Below are 11,233 nucleotides of genomic sequence, written 5' to 3'. Positions count from 1 at the left end.
CAGAAACCTTTTGGTTATTTTCATTTTTTTGAGCCATGGTAGCAGGCACTTACAGTCTCGATGTCCCAGGCAGATTTCAAGGCCTTGGAGCCCTCCCTTGAGTCAGAACTGACCCCAGTGTCAGTGAAAAAGCTGAGTGAGTGTTCACCGTGATGCCCATTAATACTTTTATTGCCGTTGTGCTTTTTGAAAAAGATTAAAGGAGATAAGGATTTAGGTTAGTGGATTCCCAGGAGTCTTTCACTCAATAAAGCAATAGCACTAGTAACCCAGCTTTGGGAAATTATTGCTCTTAGAGGTCAGGTTAAAGGGGAGAGAATTTCTGGCCTTAGAGGGGGGGCTGGGAAGCCAGTAGTACTGTTGTGTCTAACCTTACATTCAGGCTTTATCTAGCCCTGGTTTTCAGGTGTCTGATGCCTCCCCCTTCTAAGGACAGCCAATCTTTAACATTACTGCTCTATTTCCCCCTCCCATACAGAATGCCTGTTAGACCAGGTGGAAAAGAAGTCCTTGTTTCATTCGAACAATGAACGGGGAATTTCCTTTAAGGTTAAAAACACTGAACTGGATGTTCAGAGTCAAGCTTGCAAGAAAAATTTCGCAGAAAAATAAAACAATTCCTTACTGTTCTTTCCCCAGCAGGAACTTGCAGGCAGAGGGTTATTTACAGTATTTCACTATACTTTTGTGGACAGACCCTTCATGCTAATATTAGTTTCTCTCCACACAATTATTCAAGACAGACTTTGTTGATTTCATACCTAGCAACTTTTTCCCTTGATATAGCAAGCACTGAAACTCCAAGGAGAGAAGCAATCACAATCTGAAATGAACATTGGAAATTCACAACACTTGAGCATTGTGATCGCCTATCTTGCATCAAGTCCTTCGCTGTCTTAAAATAATTTTGACTTCCTGCTTAGCTTTGGGTGCATGCTCAGCACTTTTCTGAAGTGGGGTCTAACTGAAGAGTATTTAAATATGCAGAAGAGTATTTTGTTAATGAGCTTACATGAGATCAATTCATATGAATTACTCTTAACCCCAGCAGTATACCTTGCACAGGTAAGGAGATCATTTAAACACAGTGGGTTTTGAAATATGTCCAGCCCCAGTTCAGTAAACTCCTTGGAGAATGGTGGTCTGAAATCTTGTGCTGAAAAGGGTGAACTTTTCACCTTGAGCTTTTGAGTTCAGACACGGAGCAGATCCCTGTGCACCTAGTGTGAAGCGTTGGAATATGGGTGCCCAGTACAGCTCTGTACTTGGAACGCAGCAGAAATGGGGCTTGAGCATCCTCATAGTAGATCTCATGCCTCTAAATACAGGGCTGGTAGTAGAAGGACAGGCAGAGTCATTTTGGTTCAAAAAAATGTGTAATGTTAAACACTTTGCCCCTTTATAAAACAATATCGTTTCAGTGCCTCACATGCCTGGTGTTGCTTAGATTTCTCTAGGGTTGAAAATACTTTTTTTTGAGATGTGATATTGTAATGCTGATAAATTCTTTTGTAATAAGAATAATAATAGTGAACAGTTGTTCTCTTGGAGACAATCCCTCTAATATTGAATCGGTCACAAATTTCATCTGCTTCAAAGGAGGATTTTTATGAGAAAGATCCAAGTGTGACTCAGAGTATTTAGCTCTAACATTTTGGGAATTTATCTTGCAACAGTTTCAGGCTGCTGTAAATGCCCCTGCTTCACAGTCGTGCACTTGCAGTCTCGCATGTCTCATGGCTCTTCTCCTACGCTCTCAGCAGACAGCTGTCCCATAACTTGATGTAACTTGCTGAGACAGTTGACTTGTATCGCAGTTGTGAATGAGAGAATGTTGCCCTTTCAGCATCTTACATGTGTGTCTTGCCCTTGTAACAGAGCGCTTCTCTCTTTCATGTTTGAGTAGGCACATGGAGTGAAGTCACTGCCAAAAAGGAAATTTTCACCCATGCAGTCCTGACCCATTTGGCTTTTTTACTCTGTAATCCTTGCATAAATCAGTAATAGTTTGCTAGGCGCCAAGAAAGACTCAAAATAATTTTAAAACTGTCCAGCCTTAACAGTTTTATGAGAAAATGATACATATACTTACAGTGAACTTCATTTTGATTGTAGGCGAGGCAAGATCTGCTGGCAATTGATATGTACTCTTACTTTTTATACAGTAATAGCCCAAAGTTAAACCTTAAAATGGGTTTACCTTATTGGCATGTGCCCTGTGTTCACAGAATCGTGACGGCTTTCCTGGGGAAGTGCTCTGATAAGTGGTGGCTTTGATACCAGCCTGATTGAATTCATTACAAACAGGAAGATGAAAGAAAACTTGTCATGGTAAATTCAATGTATTTTATAGTAACTTTTAAATGGAAAAAAAAGATCAGAACCAGAGAATAGATGCCAAATAAAACTTATAGTGATGCTTTGTGCCTACGTGGCAAAGGACTCAGCCCAATATTTTATCCATAGCTGATACTGTCTTTTAAATCAATGGAAGTGGTAATCTTGCTATGTTAAAAATGTTAAGTCAGTCCCCAGAAATCATGAGGTTGGGTCTAAATCATAGAAATTACTGAGTTTTTTTTTTAACCTTCATTTCTGAGCTCGTTCAGGTAGGATCTGCTTTCCAGTCGTCAGGCATAGCCTGTGTATCTTCCCAGAGCCTCTTCATGAGAGTAGTACCTGCATATGGACTAAGGGTTAATTCTAGAAAGGGACCATAAACTGCAGATAGGAAAAAATGAGCAGTAACAATGGGCATTTTATATCGACTATTATTTAGAAAGTAGATTTTAATATTTCTCTGAATTTGATAGTTCTATACAGAGCCACAGCATCAAAGCTTATTTGCCTTGTTTGCTGCAGAAACTTTGCAAAATGCGTAGGTTTTTTTAATTGGCCAGTACAAATGTCTGAGTCTCTTTGCCCAGGATTATTAAATTTGTCTTTAAAGAATTCTTAGCAAAAGCAAACAATCTGAGGAAAGACCAGGAAAAGCAGCAGGATAGGTTTAAGGGAAAACAACAAACAGCACACTAACAGACTCTTGACACAAGCAGAAACATCTGGATTACAAATTAGTCAGGCACCTCACTGCATTGTTGATTAAAACTTTGGGAGTGTTGTCCCTCCCACACCTGGCTGTGCTCAGCAATTACACCAGCTCCATCACCTCTAATGTGGATAACACAGAGACAGGGGCAAATGGTACCTCCTTAGTCCTGCTGTCAAATCCTTATCAGACCTGAAGGAAGTGGAGATCCCTTGAAGTGAAAGCTTCTCTAGGGCTAGCCAGGAGCAGAACCAGGTGTTTTGTACACGGGTGTTTTGGGCTTCCATAGCTAAACCCAAGGGGAGCTGGGAGTGAGGGGGTTTTTGCCTACTGCATAGGCACAAGATCTATGTCAGTGTTTCAGGCTTTCTACAATGAACAGAAATAAAGGACTATGTCAGAAAGGTGTGTGAGAGCCTTCTGCTGAGGCAGCTGTGATGCTGCCCAAACTGAGGGTTAGCACCTGCACCAGCCCTGGGAGGGCAAAATGTGAGGGCAGGTGCTCCTTTGTGGGTAGCTGTGAAAAAGAGGCAGAGCTGCCACCTGCTGCTTTGCATGTGGGCGTGATCTGGTTGCTTAAATCCTGTGAGATGAGGCTGCTGGGAGATGCCCAAGTGCAGAGCCCAGAGAAGCTGTGGATTCCCCCTCCCTAGCAGTGTTCAAGGCCAGGTTGGATGAGGCTTAGAGCAACCTGGGCTGGTGGAAGGTGTCCCTGCCTGTGGCAGGGGGGTTGGAACTAGATGGGCTTTAAGGTCCCTTCCAACCGAAACCATTCTATGATTCTATGACCATGGTACAGGAATTATTTACCTGTCGTCAGTGTAGACATGTCCTTACATTCACTGGCCATATTTTCACATGGTGTAATTCAGCACAGCTCTGCTAGTATCAGCAGAGCTACACTCTTACGTGGTGTAGGACAACAGACTTCCCTGGCCATGAGTTGTGTGCCTTCACATTTCAACTGTACAACTATAACTCAAGGCTGATGCCCAGTGGCCAAGAATGCCTTTTTCTTCCCTGGATTGCTCTGATTTTTCAAGAGATCAGTAACTCCCTTGTCTCTTGCTTTTATCTGACTTTGCCCTGCTTTGATTCTATTTACCTCTGCTGCAATGTGTACAGCCGTATTGCATTATTTTTCTGGTGATTAGAGTTTCTTCCACTAGCTTTTTTAACAATGGCTGTTACCTTTCTGCATGTGTATGTAACTTCTTCCTAAAGAGAAGTGTTAGGCTAAGTTTACAGATGAAAATTTATTGATTGTGATGTATTAAATAAAATAGGAGAGAAGATGTTGTAGGGCAGAATTCTGCTATAAGCAGAGAAGGCCATGCAGTTGCTTTCCAAGTCTTGGTTTTTAATTTCCACCTAAACCAGCCTAGGAGCAGGGTGTGCAGTCAGATGAGCTGTTGTCCCCTTTGGTTAGTGCTGTAGGGAACAGGGCAGTGTAATAAGGGCATGCCCTTCCCAAGAGCCTTCCCCCCTCTGCTCAGTGTTGCACGTATATTGCTCGTTTGCCTTTCCTTTAACCATTTCCAAGCACTTTGCCAGGGCTAGAGCATCCTTGCAGCACCTCTGCAAGTGCGTTTTGCATTCACTTAGAGGTGGACAAAGTGCAGCCCAGTCTACTCAAAGGGGCCTCTCTCATTAGTGGTATCTTTCTCTCTAATAGAATTTAGAGAAAGATCATCAGCCTGGTTCCCACTGATCCTGAGTTTGGAGCCAACTGGGTGTTCTCCTTAGGAGTCTGTCCAATTTGAGCAGATATTTAGACAGCAGTAATGAACTCCTTGGAGATATCAAGGTGCATAAATCTTGAAACAGTTAAGTCCAAGGTAACAGTGGTTGTCTAGAAACATGCATCTAACTTTGAGCAAGTGAATACACAAACAGCACTGATGAAGCACTGTTTGGTTAAAGGAACATTAGGATCTTCTGCAGTTTGATTTCCTCTGGTTTTAAGGCAAAAGGATAAGCGTGTGTGCCCAGCAGGAGGGAGCAGAGCTGCATAAAACAGCTCCACTTGGTAACAAGCAATAAAGTTTCCATTGAAGCATCAGGTTTATTTGAGGCCTTGTTTTAGCTCTGTTTCTTCAGTTGGCTTGTACCCCAGTTTTGCAGTAAGCATCACGGGCATATTCTTGTTACTGCTGAGGAGTTACTTTGCTTTGTTATGTGGCTGAAGTTTCCTTTTCTTTCACTCGTGTACATTTGACATTGAAATGCATATGCTACTACTGAAAAGTTTGTTTCTAGTCCCTACTGGAAAGGGAGTGAAATAGAGAAATGCCGAGAAGGCAGCAAAGTAGAGCATAACAAGAGCTGAAAGATTCAGTTAATATACTATATGATGACTGAAAATAAGTGAAAATCCCCCCAAAACTTTGATTCTTGCCTCTTTCTGTGATATTTAGCCGTAGCCTGAGCAAAACGAGAATGGATGGTGTGTGAAGGAGTTAAAAGGACTTGTGTAAATGCATCCTCCCAGTCCCCACTTCTTCAAAAAAAAAAAGTGAAATTTGTAACACCAAGCTTCATGCTAGGTCAAAGTAAATAGGGCATTGTTTGTCTCCAGCCTAGAGCTGACAAATCTGATACAAACACTTTGTCAAATGCTGCTGTTAATTCAGCAGAAACATTACTGTATTCCTAGCTTGATTCATGTCAGATTTATCCTACTGGAAGTTTGGACATCCAGAGAAATTGGGACTAGCTATGAGGAAAGCTCAAAGACTCTTTCTACATATCCCTGGCAGCATAAATGGAATAAATCTTTCATCTCCCTTTACAGTGCCGTTGCAGCCTTAAGGAAGGAAAAGTAAGCCTGTTTTTTTTGCATCCTCAAGGCTGAGTTAGAGGCGTTTGGGAGGAGACAGCTGGGAATCTTCAACTGTCTTATGTGGATCAATAATTGTGTCTATATTGTGTGTGCATCTTTGAAGCAAAGCTTCATCCACCTGAGTGTTCAGTGGGATGCCTCTAGCCAGTCCTTGCTAAGCACTGGAAAAAATGGGAGACTCTCTTTTAGGAACAGAATCACAGAATGTTAGGGATTGGAAGGGACCTCGAAAGATCGTCTAGTCCAATCCCCCTAAATCCTAGAAATTAGCCTCCTCTTCCCCAAGGCAAATTTGTTGCATTGTCCTTCTTTCTTTCTACCTTTCATGCCACAAGAATCAAATTTCTAATGTGAGGCATCTGTCCGTGAAAAAGGAAAGGAAGGTCTTAATTGCATACGCCTTATTTGTAATGTATGTACTCTGACACGTGCCCACCTCTATGGCTGTGCCTTTTGTTAAGAGCAGGCTTTTAAAAGAGCATTCGAAGGGCTCAAAAGGGGTGGAGGAGATGCATTCAAAATATCTTTCTGAATGCATTCATAGATGATAAAGGGTATAGTAATGAGAAACCAGCCAGAGTGAATGCATGCTAAAGGTCTTTAATTGAAAGGTATGATGTCACCAATTGATCTGTTTCAGCATCTGAATCATCAAGAACAAAACTCTCAAAAGAGGAGATGCCAGGGAAGAACAGCATCGGGGTTGTGCAGCAGCTATCAAGCATCCATAGTTGGTTCAAGACAGGTAAGATTTTCAGATCTTGCTGATGATATTGATATTATTAAAGCCACCGTTACTACGACAGTATTTAAGGTTCAGAAGTTGCAGGATATCAAGTCTAAGGCATGATCCTGGGTTGAATGTGAATTGGGGTCCTTTAAAAACAAGAAAACAAAAAACAAACCCATGAGGTAACATCTAAGATGGTGTCAAGTGACCTGTGCATTCATTGGCAGCCCTTAACACCTGGCATATTGCACTTGCATCTTGAATCAAATTGAGCCATCTCAAGTACCAAAGCAATTATCACAGCAAAGGAAGCAGCAAGTAGGTGGAGATGCTGCTACGTCAGAATGCGACATCATCTGCCTGATCTGAAGAGCATATTTCTCATGAGAGGGTTTGCAGACAATCGGCTTGCAGTAAGGCTCAGAGTACTCTGCTGGTACTTCAAGATTCACTCCTCTGAGTAAAACTTAGTTGCTTTATGTGTATATTGAAAAATAATTTCGTTTTTCCCCCCACAATTAAAGAAATTCTGTTTCAAGTGATCAAAATATGATTGTGGCACCCACAGCTGATCAACAGACAGTTGATTTCTACTAGTCTGCATAGCAATAGCTGGCACTCTGTCACAGGGTGTTTGTATTGCTCTGAGTGAGCAATGTTATTAAGAATTGCTGCAATAGAGATACTTTACATTTAGGAGTGAAAGACACTTTTGTAGTCACCAAACACAAGTGGATCTTTGTGATCATTCCTTTCTGAGTTAAAGACAGGCTGTTTAATATTCTTTTGCCTTTCCAGTGCAGGGGGGCACTCTTACACTCTATACTGTTCATATATATTACTGCGCAGTACATGGTTATGCTGGTGCTAGTTAATAGGCCCTGTCAGGCTTTGACATGATGAGAGAATCCTGTGAAGTTTGTCATTAACCTCCTAGGTAATGTGATCATTCCAGCTCTGAAAAACCTCCAGGGAATGCAGCAGCTTGGCTCAGTATTGTGAAACACAAGTGTTTGCTGGGATTCCTCAGCAAACTCACCAGCCATCTCTGAACTGAAGGAGAGTGGTTTTTAGCTTCTACCTTTTTTCTTTACATTGGCATTACAGATGGGGTTCATCTGCAAAATTCTGGGCCAAAACTTAAGCCGCCTTAAACTTTACTAAAAGGAGTAGTAAGAGTTTGGATCAGATCATTCATGGAGGTTATGACTCAATGCTGTTCCAACCCTGATCTGCAGAGACACTGAACCCTTTCTGCAACTCCTCAGGTTCTTGATATGTGTCCATATCTCATTGGAACAGCAGCATTTGTGTACTATTCCCCAAGGGAAAAAACATGCCTGATTAGTTACAGCCATAATTCATTTGCTTGCACTCACCGTAAACTTCGTAAGTCAGGTAGGTGGTGAATCCCCTGCACATGGTGGCGATTTCGGGTCCGTAAGCCTGAAGGTCTTGGACGGGTCTCCTGACGTCAAATGTGATCGCTCTTGCAGGTTGTCCTTGACCACCCAGGACCTAAACATCAAATAACATCATTGAGCAAGATCAGTGCCTTGATCCATTTAACGCTATGCATATTCCTACTTCTGGCATGATGACGCACTGTTTGGTGGTTTACTTAAAACTGTACTTAGCACAATCTCTTAATCCACTGTGTGACTCTGGGACCATTAGGAAGCATTGGAGACAGCTGCTATGGCAGATCTTTCTAAAGGAGTCAAGGTGGAGGGAAGCTAAAGAGAACTGGAAGCTCAGTTAAACAGCTGAACAGGGGAAGAATAGTGCAGTCAGTATTGTAACATGGGCCTCCTACAAAAGTATTTCCTCAGTCCTCGCTAACCTCTCACCCAAGAGGTACTCAGGTTGTAACTTGGAAGTGTGGAAGGAGAAGTCTGTTCATTCAGCCTTCTAAAATGGGAACCAAAGAGGGCAGTAGCAACACTGGACAGATACACTTCCAGTCAAATTCTTTTCAAGTAGGGCTCATGACCTCTTTGAGAACTGGGTGGTTTACTGGGACAGCTTTTTCTGAATTGCTCCAGAGTGCTTCGTTTCAAATGAATCTGAAAAGTATTTTGACCAAAGCAGTCAATCTAAATAATCTTTTAAAACATTATAAAAATAATCTAAGTGATCTACAGCACCGAAAACCCTTGAAAACCCTGCACTGCAAGCATCTGAAACAGGGTATTCCAGCTTTTCAAAGTTTCAAATTAGGTTAATGTAAAATGTCGCTGAAACTGATAGAACTTCATAATGAATGGTGTGATCTCAATGGCTTTGAGAGTAACTGTTGGTTTAAAAAAATGTCTGTGACATCAGTTTTCTTTGCATTACTGTACAACTTTGCAAGTAACTACTTCTTTTTAAACTTACCCTGACCTCTTCAGCCAGTCTGGGAAGTCCATCAAAGGTAGGCATCACCGCTCTGTTCATTACGGAAATGAAGCAAACTCCCTCTGGCAGCACTTTGCTTGCAATATAGCCCTGTGAAAGAAAGTTATGGACAACTAGGAAGTCAGTGTTTCAATAATTAAGGCTGGAACAAAGTTTGTATGAAAAAAAAGTAATAAATGCAGATAGTTTTTACCCCAATACTTGGACTCAGTATGATAAGAAGAAAGATACAAGTCCTGTATTTTAGTCAGCTTTATAGGAGCTTGTCTCCTTGTGCGTTTTCTGAAATAGCATGCTCCTTGCCACTCACCCGAGCGTAGTTCCAGACGGTTTTCCATGACCCACGGGGGCTCACTTCCTCGATGGTTGCCACGCGCCATTGCGGGTTGAGGATCAGAACTTGGTAGCCTCCATTAATGGTGAATTGCCGCCTTATGATTTGGTTGTTTACGAATTGCGGGATTACTTCCTTATTCTGAAACTAGGAAATAAAATTAAACAACACTTTTAAGCTTTCAAGTTAGTTATCTCCCCAAATAAATGCTGGCCCCCAGGGAGCATCTTTATTGACCGCAGTATTTTCAAAATGACAAAGAATTAAGGCTGTGGCGTTCTGGAGTAACCGTAAGAATTCTTTATTAGATTCAATGAATGATTTCTGTGTATTACAGCTGTCATCTGGGGGTTTGAGGGTTTTGTGTGAAAGGAGCTTTAGATTCCTTTCCTCTAAAGGGATGGGGAAAGAAGCAAGGAAAACCCATGAAGCAGAGTACAGAAACAGCAGCAATGTTATGTGTAGCTTGGTCACTATACTCACTTCAATAGCAAGGGTGGGAGCCAGCAAGAGTCCAAGAAGGACGGTAGCCACAATCTGAAATGAAAATCGAAAACACAAGTGTAACTGCAGGTCTGGCTGATAAATCTGGTCATGAGAATCCTACTGTCTTGTTCCTAAACTGGCGTTCAAGTGTGCTCCTTGGTTCCTTTCTTGCTTTCATACTGGAATTACAAGAGTCGCCTAAATGGGAGTCATCCTTGCTTGACCCTAGAATAAGACAAACTAGACACATAGTAGGTTGCTTTTTTTAAGAGCTGAATCTGAAGGTGTTTCCGAGACCTGTAGAGTCATATACAGATATTTTACAAGAATGAGGAGAAGGAATTTAAATTTCTTCTGCTTAGGCATGACAAGGAAGTGGTTGATCCATTAGTGCACTGCTACAGTTTTGCAAAAGCGTTGATGAAAGTGCACATGGATTAGGCTTCCTGTAGATCGAAGAATGTCTAGTTAAACCTTTAAAAAAATCCTTACCTCTTCATCTGATGAGGTTAATAGGGTCAGAGTTGCTCACTCTGGAGGAGGAAAATCTCCCCAGAGAATAGCTTTTTGCTATAGACAGACATAGCTCTTCTGAGAGATAAAGGCAATGGTTTTGAATCAAAGTTTCAGTTTATAAGAAGAAAAAGCGCGTGCATACTCACAGCGACTTTCATCTTGACTGCAGAGCTGGTGCTAGTGCAGGTAGAATGAACGATGCGAACCATCCACCTTATATACGTTTTCAGAATTAGTTGTGGAATGGTTAATTGTTGAAATAAAATTGTTTTGTAATTTGTATCCCTGTCTGCATGTCACTGAAAATGATTTCCTGCTGCAGCTACGTCATAAATATGGGGATTGTACTTCTGCAAATTTTGACCTGTCAGAGTCTGATATAATTATCAGATAAGAATCCATTTGCAGTGAAAAATGTTTTATGGTAACGTCTGACATGTACTAATTAGTTTTGAAAATACACATCAAACTTAAGACCAGAGATCAGCTAGGCTTTAAAAAAAAGCCTTGCAGTAGACAAAATAAATAAGAGCCTTTGTACCTTCCCAAATGTACTGTATGTTACCATGTAACCATAGGCCCCACCAAAATATATGGCCCAAATACAACATTGCTTTTAAAAATTGTTTTACAATAAATAGGCAGTTCAAGCTGAAATGTCACATGTGTGTGCAAGTCTCTGTGTGTCTCTTTGTTATTTTTATTGAAGGAGGTGATCATTCTGTTAGGGAGGTTTTTGAATACTTGGTTGTTGTGTCAAGCTGGTCAGCTTCATTTTGTGTGCAACCGGACTCTGTGGCAGGGAATCACTATAAAGATTCAGAAATTATTTTTCAGCTGGAATTCAGCACCTTATTTTTAAAAAAGACATTTTTA

General features: G+C 41.3%; 1 protein-coding gene across 1 annotated transcript; it reads right to left on the bottom strand.

Annotated features, from left to right (window-relative positions):
* Positions 1-6,645: 6,645 nt before the first annotated feature.
* On the bottom strand, positions 6,646-10,566 carry LOC137675297 (gastrokine-1-like). Its single transcript, XM_068421304.1, has 6 exons — positions 10,504-10,566; positions 9,839-9,892; positions 9,332-9,502; positions 9,001-9,111; positions 8,001-8,139; positions 6,646-6,767 (listed from the first exon to the last, which is right to left on the bottom strand). The coding sequence occupies exons 1-6, from the start codon at positions 10,564-10,566 to the stop codon at positions 6,646-6,648; spliced, it is 660 nt and encodes a 219-aa protein (XP_068277405.1).
* Between the last annotated feature and the right edge of the window lie 667 nt (positions 10,567-11,233).

This window comes from Nyctibius grandis, chromosome 33 (genome assembly GCF_013368605.1).
Source record: "Nyctibius grandis isolate bNycGra1 chromosome 33, bNycGra1.pri, whole genome shotgun sequence".
In the NCBI taxonomy this organism is placed as follows: Eukaryota; Metazoa; Chordata; class Aves; order Nyctibiiformes; family Nyctibiidae; genus Nyctibius; species Nyctibius grandis.
The sequence above is the reverse complement of the archived record's forward strand: the minus strand, read 5'-3'. Positions and strand labels throughout refer to the sequence as shown.

Excerpts from the sequence above, each read along its gene's own strand:
- LOC137675297 (XM_068421304.1), bottom strand. The coding sequence starts at position 10,566 with ATGGTTCGCATCGTTCATTCTACCTGCACTAGCACCAGCTCTGCAGTC. Across the intron at positions 9,503-9,838 it reads CTCCCACCCTTGCTATTGAA|TTTCAGAATAAGGAAGTAAT; the intron begins GTGAGTATAGTG and ends TTTATTTCCTAG. Across the intron at positions 6,768-8,000 it reads CCTGACTTACGAAGTTTACG|GACCCCAATTCACATTCAAC; the intron begins GTGAGTGCAAGC and ends TTGTTTTTAAAG.